A 19,477-nucleotide genomic window follows, 5' to 3' on the forward strand; every position below is an offset into this window, starting at 1 on the left:
GAGCTCGTCTCCTACAACATTTAGTTTTCTCCAGTGTAACAAAAAAAATAAATACTAGGTTTCTTTCAATTTCCTCTCTGGATCTGTAATGTCTGTGGGGCCTGAACCAAGCTGGGATTTGAAAAAACTGGTTGAGATGTGGGGTTGAAAAAGAGCATCTCCCCTCTTTTTTCATGTGCTGCAGGTTAGGTTAAAGAAGGAAGGGGGTTGGCTGGCTTTCAGGGTAGCTGTTAAAGCTAGTTAAAATCACACTTAATAGTTTAATTTCCTATCAGATCCTCTCTGTGGTATTCTTTCTCCCCTTGCAGTTTGGCACAAGCTGGCTGGAGTTTTTCTGTCCAGTGCTTGGAAGTCAGGGCATTGTGAAGGAGGCTAGGGGATTGTTTTACAGGTACAAAAAGAGAGGAAAAGCAGAACAGGGAAAGCAGATTTAACAGAAAGAGGGAAGTGTTAGACCCAGTAGGGATTTCGTGGGTTTAATCACTTCTGTTGGGTCACAGAGTTACTCTGAAATGGAGGTGGAGAAGAGAGAAAAACAGGTAAAAAGGAGAACTGCTTTAAAGCAAGACGAAATTATTTAATATGTCTGCGTGTGAAAGATAAGTTGATGGCTTTGGTAGGGTGTTGGAGGGGCCATAGGAGAGGGCCAAGTGGGGACGCACAGATGAAATGATCCTACCTCTGAGGATGGAGTAATACAGCCTTTCCTTGTGTTTTCCTTCTGACAAATCTTGTTATTGGACACTGTGGGGTATGATTCTGCATTTAACATCCTTTAATACTGACCCATGAGGTTGTGCGAGGACAAAAAGCTACAACCTAAGCCAGACGCTGCAGCGGCATTGCCACCCATTCTGTAACTAACTGGGTGTCCATTCCGAAGTCAGCCATCCCAGAATCTCATGCAGGATGCTGGGCCTAAGTGCCCAGACCTGGAAAGTCATTTTGGGCTAAACCAGATCCCAGCACTTAGCAGATGTGTCTTTGTCCTTCTTCTTGCAGGCTTCAGGCGTGTTCTTTGTATTGTCTTTCTCATGTACCATGTACACAGGCAACTAGTGCAGCAGCACTTGTGCTACACGAACCGGGCAATATTAAAACAGGAATGTGACCCTCCTGGTCTTGCGCATTTTAGTGCCTGTTGCAGGCAGTCTCTTTCTTGGTATAGCCCTGTGGAAGCTGGTGGCTACTGAACTTTGACTTTGCTCGTTGACTGAGTCTTGTGTGCGCGGAAATGCTGTTGTGTATGTGCATCGCTATGCATATGGCATCATTGGCTGTCAGATCCCCCAGTCCTAGGGGTATGTTTTCGTCCTTTGGATCTGTTGACCTGTTCTGTGGCTATGTCTTGGTGCCTTCCTTTTCCACTGTGTTTCAAAGCAGCATTGATTCGGTTTGAGCTGGACCCAGTGCCCAGAACCTCCGTTCTTGCTGGCAACGTACCTGCCTGTGCTGGCTCCCTGTGAACCAGTGTGCTTGCCCATGAGAGCCAGAGTGATTGGAAAAGATGACGAGGGAGGTTTGAAGGACTCCTGCACACAGTAAATCTTTACTCTGCAGGAGAAAGCAAGAGGGAGAGGAGGAGGAGCGCTGTGTCAGACTGAAGCCTAAATGAGTCCAAGCTGGCACGTCAGAGCAATCTTTATTTCCTCCTTTACGCTGATATTGGGTGACCTCCAGATGTGTGTTCTTCCCCTTCTGGTGGCCTGTGAAACTGCCTGAGGGAGTAGGGGAGGGAGGAAGGGAGGGAGAGACCCAAGGAGGGACAGCTTTTGCTCACTTTCCCTCCCTGTGATCACACTCAGGTAGACTAAGCCCTTCCTGCCCCTTCCCCAGCCCACGCTCCAGAGAACAGGCTGGTTTCCCCTCTGTGGAGCCCACATCAGGACAACAGCTCTCTCTGTCCTCAGTCCAAATCCTGATGGAGAAAAGGCTGTTCCTTACCCTGTGTGGGCTTTTCCCTTTCCTGGTCTTACTGGAAGCTGTTCCTGGCTGCTCAGGAGGCTGCCTGCAGGTTTCCACAGCCCTCGCTGAACTGTGGCCCCTTTTCACATGGAGAGTAGTATCTCTCCAGTCATTGGGATTGAGAAGGAAGGCAGAAAGCTGAGTGAAAATAAATCTTACAAAATTGACAGGGAAGGGAAGAACTGCAACAGCTACGGGGAACTATCCTGTCTTTGTCTTGCCTTCTCTTCTCCACTCCCCCCCGCCACTCCTCACTGCCAAGCTGCTCATGCATATAACCTTTGCCGCCGCTCTTCTCCCACCTTAATTCATCTCCACCTCTGCTGCTTTCCTTCTCTGCTCTGCACTTTTCCATTCTGCCCTCCTCCTGCTCCACCCCGTGCATTGTCTTGCCCTGTCTCCCTGATCCATTTCACACCCTGCTGTCCTGCCTGCTCTCAGCCCTGCTGGTCACCAACACACAGAGCGTATCTATCTCACATGTTTCTGCCCCCGCCTTACACACGCAGACACACTGCTGTCTATCTTCTGTGCACCTCCTTCCATACACAAACACACACAAGGACAGAACTGTACAAACCTCGGCATATTGGCGTTGGTCTCACTTCCAGTAAAATTACTTTTTCTTCATATTAGGCCAAGGCAAGAGTGCAGAGACATTTATGAAACTTTGTTTAATGTACTGAAAAGCCATCGGCTAGAACATTTAGGAAATTGATTTTCCTGGCATTGATGAACTCTTTTTATTTTACCCCAGTATTAATTACTTTTTTTTTTAAAACAAATTAATTTAAGAGTCGTAAAACCTAACAAGTGAGCCAAACGTCAGTAGATCATGTTCCCCTCTCCCCTTACTCCCCCTCCCCGCTACTAGGGCTGGTATGGGAGGAGAAGAAAAATCAGCGCCTTGCGTGACTCTCTCACTTTGGTTCTCTGTAGGGGAAGCTTCATCGCTGCGAGATTATGCCGCCACCACCATGAATGAGTTCCTGGGCATGTTTGGCTATGATGATCAGAACATGCGGGATGAGCTGGCCCGCAAGATCAGCTTTGACAAGCTGAATGCTGCTACCTCAGAGGCCACTGCGACTGCTGCCTCTCTCCCTGGCGAGGATGCCATGAGCAAACGAGCCCGCTTCTCCAAGTATGAGGAGTACATCCGCAAACTGAAAGCTGGAGAGCAGCTCTCTTGGCCCATGCACTTGGCCAAATCTGAGGAGTTGGGCTCCAAGCTGGGCAAAGAAACTTCCTCAGTGCTGGCACAGCCCATTCGGGTGCCAGGTCCAGATGCCTCCATGCTGACGGAGACCAAAGCCACCATCCTGCCGCTGCCCTCTCCCAGCAGTTCCCAGATGCAGGGTCTGATGTCACGGGCCTCCAAATACGACTTCTTCATTCAGAAGCTGAAGACGGGTGAGAGCATCAGGCCACAAAACGGCAACACTTACAAGAAGGCCTCCAAGTATGACCTTGAAAACGTCAAGTACTTGCACCTTTTCAAGCCTGGAGAAGGAAGCCCGGATATGGGAGGAGCCATTGCCTTCAAGACAGGCAAGGTAGGCCGGCCTTCCAAGTATGATGTGAGGAACATTCAGAAGCTTACTCCAGTAAAAGCTCCAACACCCAGCCTGGCCCCTGCTCCCCTCGCCAGTACCCCCAGCAGCACTCCTGTGGCTGGGCCAGAGCAGTCCGTCGCATTGCCATTCAACACTCCCGAGTACCTGAAATCAACTTTCTCCAAGACAGACTCCATCACAACTGGAACAGTCTCTACAGTAAAGTAAGTGTCCTCCCACTTTTTTATCTTTGTATTAGTTCAGGATCATACCTAAAGTCTGTGTGTGGATCAGTGGGCAGTGCAGTTTGTGTGATGATAAATACTGCAGTGTTCCTGTGATGTTTCTTTTTGCGCTCTGTTGAAGTGTCTGCTGCTCTGTTTCACCTTAACATCTTTATTTATCTTACTTGCACTAAGGATGTGGCCAGCCATCAGCAGTCACAGCCATGAATCTAGAGCCCACTGGCTATAAGGTTCATATGCTAAAATGAAAGATGAGGGAACATGGTGCTGTCAGCACTCTGAGGTCAAGGTTGTGACTACTGTACTTTCTTCTTCTTCCGGTTCCCCAGGCATCCAGCTGTGTCTGTAGGAGAACCCAGTTCTTGCTTCCATTTAGCTCAAGGGCAAAACTCTGCTGACTTACTGCGAGCAAGATGGGCTTTTTGTTTGTCCCAGAACTTGGAAGACATTTTGGTGCCTAATTCCCATCAATTTTCGTAGGAGTTAGGCATATACATACTTCTGAGGGGCCAGGCCTGTGTCTTCTCAATTTGCTTGTTCCTTACACAAATAGAGGTGATTCAATTACCCCTCAGACTGGGCAAACTCATTAGCCCAATTACCACTAATAAACCTCCTACACTTACATCGCTGGCAATCTCTGCAGTGATGCCATTGACTGAATGGAGATACCCGAAGGCCTTGGCAAACCTTGGATTACTTTATAATGTGGCTTCCAGAGGTGGCAGCTGTAGAAAAGGTACATATGTACATGAGGCTGCAAACAGGGAGGAAGGGAGGGATTTCTCTGCTTTCTTGTCATGGTTTGGATGTACTCGTACTTGTTCTTCACCGTGGACCTGGGGCTGTTGTGAGATGTCAATCCTATGGGGTCATTTTTAGTAAGTTTGGGACCTCTGGCTTGCACTTCTCTGGCAAATGCTGTCACACACACCCTACTACTTTTCCCTCTGGTAAGGAGAGAGGGTGTTTTATGTTTAATATGTGGACGTAGGAGGCCTTGGACTGAATCCTCACTCAGATGCTCTTTGCAGTCTTAGGCAAGTCTGCATCCCCCACGTTCCATGTTTCCCCACCTGGAAGGCAGAGCTAGTGATACCTGTTTTCCATGTGAGACAGTCATTTCCCAACTGCCTGCAGACAGAGTTGGGAGCTCTGTGGTTAAGGTGTATGGGGAAGGGCAGAGAATTATTAACATTTGCATCTGGCCCCTGCTAAGGATGAACCCTGTATGTGCTCCAGATGGCAGGCAGGGACTCCTATTGCTAAAAAACACTCAAAATATTCCTGTAGGCACAGTGCCTTGTTGTGATGGGTGCCTGAAGAGTCTGCAGAACAGTCAGCTGCCTGGAGCTCAGTGGCCATCCTAGAGCTCTGTTTGGGGGGCTGTGAGCCTCTTCTGATCTGCTTTGGTGTTGCACTGGGATCCCACTTTGATTTCCTTTCTCTTGCTCATTTCCTGCCACTTGCAGATGTGGGTTTGCAGCACCGCGGTGATCCCTGTAGCCACAGGACTTCCTCAACTGGGGCATCATGATGGGGCTGCAACAGGAATGGAGGTGGCCAGGGCCATCAACCTGGCAGTTCCCAGTGTCCTGATCACACGTTGGAGTACAGAAGGGGCTCTGGTCACTTCTCCTTCAGGCTGCTTACTAGATACAGGCTTCCATGATAAAAGAATGCAGCCCATTAATTGTGCTGGTGGAGAAAGTGCTAACTGTGGTATATCTGGGACCTGGCTTTCCATTCACAGTCCCCACTGGGACCAAATAACCTGGCGGGAATTGCCCCTTACTCTCACACATATACCCTAGCCACGGGTTTAAACTAACATCTAATGCTATTATGCTGCCCTGAACTAATCTACCTACTTCAAGTGAACTCTGTGCAAAAGTGTCCTTGTTTAAACCAGACTACAGAGCTGTCACGAATAGGAGTTGAAGGTAGGATGAGGGCAAACCTGAGAAGGAAGACCACGTACAGCCTGTCTGGGATGGTGTTGGTATGCCACTGCCTCTTCGGTGGCTGGAGTTTGGCCCTGTATCTCTTTTTCCTCTTGTTGAACTCTTTGAGGATGTAATTTTTGTCTGCTTCCTAATGATAAGTAACCCGTGTTTATGTGACAGTTGGGTGCAGTTGGGTTGGTTTTCTCATAGATTAAAATACATAAATACCTTTGCTGCCCCATTTGTCTATTGGAGTTGGGGTATCTGTGAGGAAAAAAAGGCGATTAAATCCCCATCTCAGGGGCTGTAGCCACGTTGCCAGGACCGGGCAGGAGTACAGTGTGTCTGCTAGCCATAGGAAATATGCAGTCACTCACAGCGGGGCTGTGGCACAGAGATGCTTCTCCCCACAGCTGACCCTAAGGCAGACATGTCTCGATGGCCCTTCGTGCACATAAGGGCGGTGGTGCAAGGTGCTTCAGGGAGGTGTTTGTTTTCACATGGCCATCACTCGTTTGTATATGGCTATGTAGTTTTTTCTGTGGAAACAGGTTTTCATGGTTGGTCTTCTCAGTGTCTCCAACAAACTGAACCAAGTCCTGCAAACAGGGAACATACAGGGAGGGGTGGTAGGCGGACTGTATGGTTCCCTAGGAAAAGAAGGTACAGGATTTGAAGGATAAGGGAGGGAGGTTAAAGCTATGGGTGTCTTTGCTGGGTGCTCTTCTGTGGGCTCTTTCTCCCGGTGTGTCAGTGGTGTGTGAGAGAAGCAAGGAGCTTAGACCATGCCCTGTTCCTGCCTCCTAACAAGCTCTGCCCTGTGTGTTTCTCATTAGGAACGGATTACCCACTGACAAACCAGCTGTCAGCGAAGACGTAAATATTTACCAGAAGTATATTGCCAGGTAGGTAAAACTCTTAACTTTCTTGGGGAGAGGGCTGGAAGTAAGAGGGTGGAGTGGTGGTGGAGAGATGAGGTCTTGTCCATCTGGATCGAGTGTTTAAACCAGTCATTGGCACTTACATTTCCCACTGGCATCTGTACGTGCTCTGTTTCCCTGCTTGGGAGAGCAGTAGCTGTGAGAGGTGTACAAGCATGCCAAGAGCATGCTTGGCTCCCCAGAGCTGTTAGACTTTGTGACAAATAGTGGAAAAATATTTCACTGCAGAAGCCCAGGATTTAAATGGGAGTGCTGTCTCTTGATTGCCGTTCTTTCTGTCCATTGCTGTGCTGTCTCCAGCCTTCTTCCCTTACAATGTCCAGTGCCTGCAGGAGGCAAGCAGAGAACATCTCACCGCTAAGAATCTGGGCTGGAGGAATTCACAAGTGACTCGAGTTTAGGCAGGTCTTGGCATCAATGTGGGATATTTATCCTACAATATTTTGCAGCTCATTTATATGAGAAACCCTCATGGAATAAAGTGCAGACTAGGGCACCTTATTGCTGCTTTGGGCAAGCTTAGGTCAGGCGTGAGCCATGCTGAGAGGGAGCCCAAGGCTGCTGTGGTGAGACAGAGGGAGTAATGCCGTGAGAGCCAGAGGGACAGAGGAGATTATTGTGTAACACCTGCCTGGTTTATAGCTCAGGGTGTAAAGGGTCCATCAGCCTTTGGCCCTGGCCTGTGGAATCCTCCACCTGTACACTGAGGAAGCTCCCCACGAAAGCCTCTTGTATGCAGAAAGACATCAGTCAGGGAAGCAAGCAAACACCTCTCCAGAGATAAACCTGAAGGGTTTGTTCCCACCAGCACTTGGGCGCTTATTAACAAGAGGGGAGGGAAATGTGTACTGTGCTTTCCCACCTTGCTGGAGTCTACAGAGAGTCTCTCTGCAGGAGGCAGTCAGCTGCTGGGAAAGTGCAAGGGAAGAGCTTGGCACATCAGCTGGGGAGAAGGGTGGGAACAGATCTCTCCCTAGCTGAGGAGTGGAAGGAGAGGTGATTTTTCTTTCCTCCCTTTGCTCCTGATGTAGGAGAAGGGGGCAGAAGACCACATGGGAAGAGAGGAGAGTTGCAGCACCACATGCAGCTCCTGGAGCAGCAGTGCCTCTGGAGCATGTGGCAGCTCACTGCCTCCTGGGAGAGTACAGGAAGGAAAGCAGGGGGTTAAGCCCATCTTTGCATGGGGCAGAAGGAGCAGCACCCTTTTATTGCTGAGATTGCAGGAATCGCTGAGGTTGCAGCGAGAGGAGATGCCACCCTTTCTGTCCCCGGTCCCCTCTCAAGCAGAGAGCTGTATAAACACTTCGCCCACATCCACTCTTCGCAGCGCTCTGCAAGCCCCTTCCCCTGGGTCAGGCAGGTAACGGAGGGAGGCTTGTCAGATAGCTAAGGGACACCACATCCTGCTTAAAAAGCTCCTCCGCAAGCCGCCCGTTGGCAGCACAGCCACTTCCCTTCAATTTACACACAATTTTAAAAACAGTTTAAAGCCTTAAAATCAAGAGGTGGGGGGAGAGAGACACGACACTCTATGTCTGTACTGCATAATTAGCTTAATGAGTTTGCCAAAGCCACTGCCAAAAGCTGCCCAGGGATAATCCATTCTCTCACACAACAAAACAAAACCTCTTACTTAGCTAGTTTGGGTTGGGTTGTTCCCCCCCCCGTATATTTATAATTAAAAAAAAAAAAAAAAGACCACAGAAAAAATTATTATTATTATTATTAGTGCCTCAGCAGATGGTGCTTCTGGCAGCACTTGCTTAAATATTTATTTCTGTGTGGGTTTCCTCCCCCCTTGTAATTGGGGTGGGTTTTTTTTTTCTTCCTTCTTTCACATCATCGTTACAGGGTAATGAGTGTGTAAACACTCTCTAAGCATGCTGACTTCTTTATTTATTATTTTTATTATTATTTATTTATCTTGGTTTTTCTTTCTAACTCTTGCCAGATGAAGACTAGTTCTTTCTGGGGGTGGGGGGGGAAGTGAACCGATTAAAGTAAGGGAAGGGGGAGGGGGTTGTTCTTATAAAAATGAATCTGTGTGCCTGTATGGACAATTTAGGAGTTTGGATTTGCATATCAGTGTGATTAAATGGTCTGCAAGTTTGCTTGTTTTAGGTGTGTTTGTGTCTGTTTGTGTGCATGGAAATTGTGGGTGCGCTCATGTAAATGAAGAGGGGTGTTGATGTACCTTACAGTATGTGCATGTAAATGTGCGCGTGTATATGCGTGTAAGTGTGTAGTGTGTAAGCTTTCCTGTTATGAAAAAGCTAAACAGATGCTGTGCTTTAAAAATTAATAGCTTTGAACTGTTTCAAGTGTCAGAAGAAACATGGGATAAATATAACCCTTTAGGAGCCTAACCTTACAGACGCAAAGAGCAGAATTTCCCCTTTGTGCTGTGTTTGCCGCTTCCCTCCTTCCCCAAGCACACGGTTTGGTAGAACACTTGCCTCTCCCTTCCTGCGCTGTAGACACCACACGTACACCTTTTTGTGGCACGTGGAAGGGAGGGTAGGAGCTTGAAACGCATGTTCAGCTGTCGCTTTCAAAGCTGAGCCCCTGAGTTACTCCTGCTTGGATGCTTCAGGTAACTCAGCCCATACAGTCCAATCTCTTCGGTGTCTGCCCCTTCTTTTACTGCACTTGGTATCTCTGGTCATTTTGCATCCTCACTTTCGATAACATTTCGGACTGCTTTGCTTCAAAGGTGTGTATTTGTCAGCGAGGTCTTTACCTCCCTCTTCTCTCTGCCTGGCCTGCGCTTCACAGTTTTCCAGCCCTGCACAGCCCTTTTCTATCTCTTCCCCATCTCAGCCCTGGAATAGGGAGGAAGCTTTCTGCAGAGCAGTTTCTTTCCTTTAAAGCTGCTGGTGCTGCTGCTGGCATAAAGCCCTGGACTGGCAGGACCAGTTGGTTCAAGTTACATGTACCTGGGTAACGCCATGGTGACTCAGGCTGCTGCCCGTGCCCTGTACTAGCCCTGTGCTAGCCTCGCAGTTGTGCTAGCCTCGCAGTTGCCCAGGCGTTGAGCAGGAATTGCTTCCTCGGCTTTCAGTTCCACACCTTTGTTTGTGTAGCCAGCCTTGCTGTTTGCCTTGTGGTTTGTTTCTTCTCCGCTGCTGAGGTTTGTTCCAGTTTCTCAATCACCTGTTCTGACGTGATCCTGATTTCCTGCAGTATTTCTTCTCCCTCCCCAGGGAAAGGCATGTCTGCTCCTGGCATCTGTCCCTGTCTCCCTTTGTGAATGCTGAGGCAAAGAAGTCATTTAATTTTTTAGCAATGTCTATCTTTTCTGTCAATTAAGTCCCCTTTCCATCTCCTACAGGCCCTGCTGTCTCCACAGTTGACCTCTTCCTTACTGTGCTTCAGAAATGCCTTATTTAGTACTGCTTTTCATCCTGACTTTTTCTATCCTGTAGCTTAGCGTTACCTCACCTTACAATGATCCATGATCTTCCCTGCTCCTGCCCTGTTCCTGGATTTCCCCAGGACACCCTCACTCCTCTCATTTTTCCTTTTTTACCCGTTGCCCTTCCTCGGTTCTTTCCCATGCCCTTTATCATACGCACTCCTGCTGTGTTTAGCACTCAGTGACGTGAGGAACCTTTGAGGAACCTTTGAGCAGATGGTACTTTATCTTTGAATGTTTCCCCTCTGAGTCCCCTTCTCTCCACTGCTTTTCCCTTTCAAGCTCTTCAGCTCTTCCAGGGTCCTCTAGAATATGCATCAGAGAGTTCATTGCACTGATTAGCCGAGTACTGGATCATCCCTTTTTTCTAATTACCGATGTGTCTATCAGTCAATACATTCCATGTACTGTCTGTTCGTATGTAGCTATTACATGCCATTTCTGCCTTTCTGGGTTTTTTTCCACCCTGTATGTCAGGAGTTTCCAAATGGGCTGTGTGGAATGCTCAGTGGTGGCCTGCAGAAGTGGATTTGGTGCATGTTGTGGGCTGTTCCTTCTTGTGTCCTACTTTTAATTGCACTCGAAGGCAGGCTGGTCTTTTGCATTTCACTGGTTGTTGTTGTGAGCAAATAACTGTATCCACATGGAAAATAATGATTAGCAGGGCTGTCGTGCATGGGAGAAGATGCCTACACAAGGTTGAGATGCTCTGCCTGTAACGCTTCCTTCTGTCCCTGTCGATCCATCTCACCTGTCTTCCATTGACCTGTCCATCTTACTGAAAGTTCCTGTGTAATCTTGCCACGATCATCTTCTGTGCAGCTTACTTTCTAATCCACTGGTTTGCAGTCTTCTCTGTAGTGTGACACCATACCATGATAAAGTAAAAGTCTTGAGACAAAACTCACACAAATAGATGAATGCCTGAATTTTTCTGAGGTCCTACTAGATGGGTGTATTCCTAAATTTAGAATCCATACTTGGCCGATTTTTATTTGTCTCCTTCTGGTGTGGGAGATTTCTGAAACTTGCTGCTGTGGTATCTAAACTCACACATGAGAATTTTAGAATTCTTTGTTTAATTCAAGGAACTCTCCTTTCTTACTCTTCCCCAAGTAAGCAACTTAAGAGAATGGAGGTGAATTTCAAAGGGAGAGAGAGATTAGGGATGTACAAGACCTGAATGATCTGGCTGAAGAAGCACCTTTAAATAGTGACATATGAAAGGAAGGTGGGAGAGTCACCGTCCTTGGAGGGGATAAAGGAGATGGGGTTTAATGCCATAAACATGTGGGATGGAAGTAGGAATGGGACTTACTTTATTTGTACCTTGCTTACAGGCACTACTGTCAGGACAGTGTTTTATTCTCTCTCCCTTTCTTTCCCCTGTCCTCCTCGTGTTTGCAGGTTCTCTGGCAGTCAGCACTGTGGACATATACACTGTGCATACCAGTACAGAGAACATTACCACTGCCTTGACCCCGAGTGCAACTACCAGGTAAAGGAATGGTAAAAAGTTATGAGCACAGCTACGTGAACGTAAAGTGGTACAGCCTAGGGGAGATCTGTGTCCTCCTGTGCTTTCCTCCCCGTGCACGCACATGCCTCTTCGCTTTTCCACTCTGAAGGAGGGCAAGATATATTTTGAACTTACTAGAACCCTATTTTGTTCCCATTTAACCTAATCTAACAACCATTCAACCAAACCCAGACCACTACAATGAAGAGCAGAATCTAGATCAGCTCAAGTCAGTGGTAACTACTCCAGATTTACATCAGTGAAACCAAGACAATAAATTGTGCTGCATTACAAATTGTGCCTGAAACTAGGGAATGCTGATCTGTTAGTCTGTCTCTTTCCCTCCTGCTGCCCGAGTGACATTGTGGCAGCAGTATCTGCAACAAAACACCCAATAAGACCAGCAGCAGTCCGGGATTTGTGGGGAAAGCGTGGGGGCAGGAGCCGTGTGCGATGCTGTAATGACTGGGAGAACTGCCAGGGTAGCGACGTCAAGCTGGCCGAGTCACGTGCTGCGTTTGTTTACCCTCTTCCTGGGTCTGTGAGCTTGACACGGCCATTTCTGTGGTCAGGCTGCATGTCTGTAAGTGGGAATCCCAGAGTTTGCCTCTTTTGTGCATCAGACACAGCTCCAGCCCCAGCCCAGGAGACCTCTGTGTCTCAAAGGAATGAGTCTGACCACAGCAGAGGAAGTTGATCTGGATCTGCTGAGCTTGACTGAGGGTTTCTATTGATCAAAGGAGGGCTTGTCTCTGGGATGCCTGTAGTGGTCCTCCTAGCCCAGCATTTGGTAATCGAGATGAGTCTGTCCCAACTGTGACATGGATATCACTGCACCAGAAGAGAGAAACACAAAGGATGGAAAGACAGAAAAACCTATTACTATGATTGGCCTCATGATTATTTCCTAAGAGTCTGGAAGCTGCTTGCAAAGGAGCTGTCTGGTCTCGCAGGGAATAAGGATTTAGGCTGCTTTTTAAAATGCAAATTATTTTATGGCTGAGATATATTTTAGAATAAGTAACGCTCTGTAATAAGTGGGCACAAATTAACGATGATTGGCAATAGCAATCCTGTATGTACGCCCTGGGAAATCATACCTCCAGCCTCCAAGGGATTCCTGTTGAAATCTATATCCATATATTCCCGTGCCAATACCAACGAGATTGATCAGGATTGATATTATAGGAGGAAAGAGTGGAAGCGATAATCATTTGTTTCCTATGAGGGAGACTGGAAAAGTTGTTAAACATTAGAATACAGGCCTTTTCAATTACTCGTCAAAATAAATGGATATTGATTTCTTTTTAAAAAAAATCAGATTTACTTTCCCACCTTCACTGTTAAATATTGATGTCTGTGGGAAATAGAAATGAAAAGCTTCATTTTAAAGGCACTTAGCCTGCTCTGACAGTGGGGTACCCCTTCTTACTTCAAGCAGGTAGAGGATGAAAAGGATATTCTGGTCATACAGATTTAGCTCTGAGTTCTACCCACCATCTTTTTCTGTGTCTGGAACAAAGTTCTGTGTCCCTGTTTTCCTAATAAAGCCATCCTACCTTGTAGGGGAGGCACAAGACTTCCAATGGGAAGATACTATAAAAGAGCGATGTTTCTCCCAATTTCCAGTCTGACATGAATGTGGCAGCCAGTGTCTTGCTAACCACTAGAGTGAATGATTTGGAAGTTTGCGTTACTCTCTTGTAGGCTGTTTAGTTCACTGGTTGCTTTCTAACTATAGCAGTTCTTGAGATAGTAGCAGCTAAAATTATGTTAGAAGAATTGCAGTCTTAAAGCTACAGGGAGCGTATTCTGGACATTGCCCCAGTGTCATGTTTGCAACTTTTCATGTGTACATACTTTCCCTTTACCAAGAAGATACATGCACACAATTCCTCTTTAATCTGACTTTCTTGGGGTGATTACTGCTGAGCTTTAAACTCTGGGTACCATAAGTTTATTAACAACAACAACAATAAAAAAACCACCCTGCCCCCAGGATTACTCACCCACTCCCATCACGTGTGTCTCACTGTCTGTCTCTGTATCTCTCCAGAGATTCACTAGTAAACAGGATGTGATTCGACATTACAACATGCACAAGAAACGTGATAATTCCCTCCAGCACGGCTTCATGCGCTTCAGCCCCTTGGATGACTGTAGCGTGTACTACCATGGCTGCCACCTGAATGGGAAAAGCACACACTACCACTGCATGCAGGTAACAGCTGGACTGGGGAATAGGTGGTAGCACGTCAGGCAAATGAAACGCCATTGTTCGAGATGTGTCTTTTTGGGGTGGGTGAAAGGATTCTCGAGCCCAACATTTCTTTCTTAGAGAGCAAGGGGCTGTCCTGAGGCCAAGGGGTGACATTCATAGCCTCTCCTGCTCACGTCGGATTCAGGCACCTATTTGAAGAGTCTGTACCCTGTCCTCACAGCACTTGCCCTGCCAAATGTTGGGAAGGGAAGCACCCTTCCCTGCTTTTAGAAGCCTTGTGGACGCAGTGAGGCAAAGCAGGGATCAGGGTTTTCCTGCAGTCTTGGACTTCATTTGTTCAAACAAGTCCCATTCTCTGAGGTTCAGGGACCTGTCTGATGCCACTGCATTGCCTTAACTCAAATGTGATCTGTTGCTCCCTTGAAATCAGACTTTTCTGTGACACATCAGCCCTTTAACACTGGGTTAATTTCCTCCATAATCAATTTCTAAATTAATTAAACTTTAATGTCATATATCTAGACTTAACACCCGTGGTTCTCGATCGCCTTCACCAGTGGTACTTGTCAGTGGTGTAGGCTGGGAGCTTTGTTTCAGGAGCCAGCCAGGCTCCAAGAGCAGCGTGACCAGAGTTGGAGTTGCTGCATAGATGTAACTGTGACGCCTTCGCTGTTTTTAGACACGGACACGCCAGATTGTTTGGGTCTTACCCTGCTCGTTCTCCAGAGTAGAGGGTTTGATATGTACTTGTTTCATTAGAATTGTGGCCTCAACCATTGCTATAAGAATGTGCTGTAGTTACAGAATAATCAGGCAAGCCTTGGTGAAAGCTTTTCTGTTCTAAAAACTCAGGTCTCACTTCCTGCCCTGTCCCATCAGTTTAAGACCCCAGTTAAAGTCACAAGGCCATAATCACATGCTTAAGTGCTTTGCTGGGATAGACTTCAGCATATGTTTAACTTGAAGTCAGGTAAGCTTTCTGAAGTCAATGGGGCTTAAGCACATACTTAAATGTTAGGCATGCACTCAAGTACTGTCCTGAATAGGGGTTGGTTTAAGCATGTGCTTACAACGTTTGATAAATTGGGAACTTCATGTGACTTTCTCTTGAGGACATTTTCTGTTATGCTTCCATAATATTGATTGTATAGTTTCTCCAATTGACCAGGATGAGGTTTGTTTAATTTTTTTTAGGGTACGAGGAGTGTTTCACAGCTTTAAGTCACTCCAAGTTCGAATAGAGACCCTCATTTACACAACTATATATGGGTAATTCCATCCTGTGCCCACTGTCTTCCACTAAAATAAAGCCCATGTAAGCAGTGTCTTATGGAAAAGGTGTCTGAATATAAACTCTCAATTAAAGGAAATACTGCTTAAATAGCAGAATTTGTGCCATCCATCTCATGGGGTTTTTTTTCTTTATGTCCATAATTGGTGTGGATAAAATTCAGTTAGTTGTTTATATAAACTGACATTTTTTTAGGCTTTAGCACCAAGAGCTGCATTGCAAATTATTCCTAAGGAGGTTTTTGTTTAATTCTTTTTTTTAATGCTGTGCAGGGTCTGTCTTTTTTCAAGGTGTCAGTGTGGAGAGAGAGAGGCTCTTTTATATTGGAAATAGCTGGAGATCCTTTTTATTTTTTTTTCTGGGTATTTGTCATGGGTTTTGTTATTGCCTGTTTGAATCAACCTGGGCTGAACTAAGAGGTGGTGTTTTCGTTCTCTTCACTTCTGAGATGGTGCAGGCATTGGCACACATTGTGCTAGAGAAGAAAAGGAAAAAAAAACCCTCCCTCAGCAGGGCTGAGGACGTTTTCAGATTCCAGTGTTTTTTTACTCAATATGGCAAAGTTGCCCGCTTTACCCAGAGGAAGGCAGGTTTTCAGCATTCCGTCCTCATCACACCATTCCCATTTGCTGCACGAGATTAAAATTATTGAAGTGGTAGCCTTGAACAGTGACGGGGGAAAAAAAGTCACCAGTTCGCTAAGATCAGCTGAACGTAGGGTTTATGCTTCGCTAGAATGAAACCTGTGTATTACAAACTCAAAACACTGGCCTCATGTTGCACCACCCTGCCTTACCTCCCAGAAGGACTAAAGAGGTAAATAACTCATTCCCACTCAATTTCGTATTCCCCAAATAGATAAAAGTCCCACTTTGTTCCATGTCACTCCAAGATAACAAAAAAGTAATGGCATCTGTCAGTGTTCTTTTCTCCTTAAGAGCAGGAGCCCTGCTTACTGCCTCCCTGAGCAGGCAGGATTATCTGTAGCTGATCTTTTATCCCTTTGCATCCTCCCCTTTTATTCTTACTGTTTCATGCCCAGAGAGCCGGGTTTTTTTTTTTCACAACTGCTCTATCAGTCTCTAGATTGGGAATTAAAGTGATGACTTAATACTCCTAGGAGAAGTGCACAAATGGAACTATTAAATGTGTGTGTGTGCCGCTCATGTGTTTATTATTGCTGGTAATAATGGCAGGCTGTTAAAACGCTGTGCTGACAACTCCCTGTTTTGGCCTGGGGTAGGTGGGTTGTAACAAGGTCTATACAAGCACTTCTGACGTGATGACCCATGAGAACTTTCACAAGAAGAACACGCAGCTCATCAATGACGGGTTTCAGCGGTTCCGTGCCACGGAGGACTGCGGCACTGTGGAATGCCAGTTCTACGGGCAGAAAACCACTCACTTTCACTGCAGGTGAGACAGCAGGGAAGGGGAGGGATCCTGCCTCAGAGTTACATGGTCTGTTTGCCTCCTTCTGCCAAGTCATAAATTCAGGAGTATACACAGAGACTTGCTTTTCCCTGCTGTGACCTGAGTACTGCTCTTGAGAGAGCTCAAGCTCCAGGGCAGATGCGATTTCCAGGATCTTGCCACAGACCACTCTGAAGGCGGGAGTGTGATCTGGGGAAAGGTTACCCACTAGAAAATATGTTCTAGAATCATTTGGGAGAGAGATCACACTGCTCTCAGAGTTCGACTGAAGTAGGCCATTAATATCCTGTTAATGGCACTTCCATACCAGAGTTCACTCCAGCCAACAGTCAGCCAGCTCATCCCTTTTAGGGCCAGGCTCTGCCTTCTGTACACAAATGCTCTTCTGTTGATTTCTGGTGTTCTCAGGAAGCATAGGAAATCACAGTTTGTACCTTAGTCCCCTTTAGCTGCTGTTTTTGATGGAACTTTTAGTGGTGGGTGCCTGCATCCCCATGTTATTGTGGCTGTTCCTCAAAGTGGAGTGAGCTTCCCGGCTCTCTCATGTGGCAGCATTTTTGCTTGCCTTGGTGTCACAGGTTAACCCGCATAAAGCTCCTCAACCCCTTTGCAGCCAGGGGCATTGTCTCATACTGGCCCCGGTCCTTATCCCAGAGGGAGGCAGGCGACAGCAGTTGCTTTGTGCTCCTAGACCACACAGCCAACCACCCTTTCCTCCTCGATGCCCTTGCAGGCGACCTGGGTGTACCTTCACCTTCAAGAACAAGTGTGACATTGAGAAGCACAAGAGCTATCACATCAAAGATGATGCCTATGCCAAGGACGGCTTCAAGAAGTTCTACAAGTATGAGGAATGCAAGTATGAGGGCTGTGTCTACAGCAAGGCTACCAACCACTTCCACTGCATAAGGGCAGGCTGTGGCTTCACCTTCACCTCCACCAGCCAGATGACCTCCCATAAACGCAAACATGAGCGCCGGCACATCCGTAGCTCAGGCGTGCTGGGCCTGCCTGCCTCTCTCCTGGGGTCCAAGGATAATGAGCAAGAGGAGTCCAGTAATGATGACCTTATTGACTTCTCCGCTATGAGCTCGAAGAACTCCAGCCTGAGTGCCTCCCCCACCAGTCAACAGTCTTCCGTTTCTCTCATAGTCCCAGCTGCACCCTCCTCCGGTGCTGAGCTTGCTTCCTCACAGGCCAGCAAGTCTGCCAACAGCATGACACCAGCCACCAAGATCTCTGGCCTGCTCTCCCAGGCTCTTCCCAGCAATATACCCTTGGCCCTGGCACTCTCCAACTCAGCACTTCCTGGAACAGCTGGATCCTTCTTCCCCATCATCCCCAGTCGGGTCTCTACACCACTTCCTGCCAGTTCTGCTAATCTGATGACTGCTGGCTCTTCTGGCACCAATCCAACATCATCTGCTCCTACGGATTCCTCATCCCAGGCCATTTCAGGATCTGGTGAGGCAGCAGCTACTTCTTCTACAGCTCCAGCAGCATCTATAATGGAAAGGATCTCTGCTAGCAAGGGATTAATCTCTCCTATGATGGCCAGGCTGGCAGCAGCTGCACTCAAGCCCTCTGTGGCAGTTGAAGCAGGTGAGTTACCCTCATCCCTTGTGCTAGTGGTGGGAGGAAGAGCAGTGCCCAATGACTTGGAGAGGAGCGAATGAGAAGCCACCCAGTTGTTCGTGGGACTGGAGGTGGGGAGGGGGTAGTAAAGGAGCATAAATGAGAGAATAAATTCGGTTGTGTCCAGTTAACCCTTGAAGAGGGCAGTCTTGACATGGTTTCCTGTGGAGCCTGGCTATTCCAACGTGGCCAGAAGAGAGGTAGGAAATGCAGCTTTGCCCACAAATGGAGTAGGAAAGATCTGAAGGAAGAGTGTTGCCGTCTGTATTGCCTAGTTTGCTGTAGGCTGAAAAGAGAGAGACACTGTATTAAAAATGGAAATGAAGAAAAAGCTTGGCCAATACTTGCAGGCCATACAGCAGCCTAAGCCCTCTTCTGCAGACTGTATGGAGTTTTGGCTGGACCGAGTGGTGTTGATCTTGTAGCTCGTTGCCAGTTGTTTTTCTGGTCTGGGGGGGTTGGTTCTGGGCTCCAGCTCTGCTGTCCCAGCTGTGGGTTTGGAGACGCTGTTGTTACAGTCCACAAACTGGACCTTTCTCCTGTTCATTTCTTCAAGCTGGGCTTCTCTGTCCCTGCAGTTCCCTGAGCTGGAAGGGGCAGCAGCACCATGAGAGGGGTAAAAGGTGGGAATGAGAAGTTCCCTGGGGCAGGCCGGAGCTCTTCCGACTGCCACCCAGACCTGGGGCAGGTCAGTGCCTCTGCCCAGCCCTGCCAGCAGAGACACGGGGCTCCCTCAAGAGCAGGAGACCACAGTCTTCTGCTGAACAGGGTCAGCTCATGGTGGGCAACGTGGGGTTGTGGAGGGGAGGCTCTGCCTGGCAGCACCCCAGGGTGCTGGGCTGGACCCCAGGCTCCTTCCCCAGGGGTGGGAGGGCCGGGCAGGCTGCTGGCCCATGGGCGAGTGCTGGCCACATTCCTGCTACCCAGGAGCAAACGAGGGAGTAGGACGAACTGATCTGATTAAAGAGGGAGGGGAACTTTCACATAGTTTTAGAATTATTATTTGAAAAATTGTTTCCTAAAGCAGAGAAAGGTCATTGAGGGAACTATTTTCCTTTATTTTTTAATAAAATGCCACTTGCTGTCTGAGAAGCAGCTCGCCGTCAGCTGTACTGCCGGAGGGTAAATTAATATTTTAGTCACTTGGGGATTGTGGAAAAAAGCTCCGCAGACATGTTCCTGTCAGCAACTTTTTTCCCCTCCTTTTTTCTTTGCTGTTCTTCCTAATTTTTTTTCTTTAATTTGTTATCCTACTTTCCTCCCTTTCCTCTTTTTTCTCTTCCTTTAATTTGAATTTTTCTTTCATGGG

The 19,477-nt window shown here is 47.4% G+C and overlaps 1 protein-coding gene across 12 annotated transcripts in view; it reads left to right on the top strand.

The window, feature by feature from the left end:
* CASZ1 (castor zinc finger 1) overlaps positions 1-19,477 on the top strand; it is a 243,292-nt gene that overhangs the window by 195,255 nt on the left and 28,560 nt on the right. For all 12 annotated transcript variants that reach the window (XM_054222318.1, XM_054222316.1, XM_054222314.1 and 9 more), the window contains 6 exons: positions 2,905-3,745; positions 6,549-6,617; positions 11,476-11,566; positions 13,644-13,808; positions 16,343-16,515; positions 17,267-18,135. In XM_054222318.1, coding sequence (XP_054078293.1) covers positions 2,905-3,745; positions 6,549-6,617; positions 11,476-11,566; positions 13,644-13,808; positions 16,343-16,515; positions 17,267-18,135 — 2,208 coding nt within the window. The remainder of the gene's footprint in view (positions 1-2,904; positions 3,746-6,548; positions 6,618-11,475; positions 11,567-13,643; positions 13,809-16,342; positions 16,516-17,266; positions 18,136-19,477) is intronic.

The sequence above is a fragment of the Rissa tridactyla genome, chromosome 16, assembly GCF_028500815.1.
Source record: "Rissa tridactyla isolate bRisTri1 chromosome 16, bRisTri1.patW.cur.20221130, whole genome shotgun sequence".
In the NCBI taxonomy this organism is placed as follows: Eukaryota; Metazoa; Chordata; class Aves; order Charadriiformes; family Laridae; genus Rissa; species Rissa tridactyla.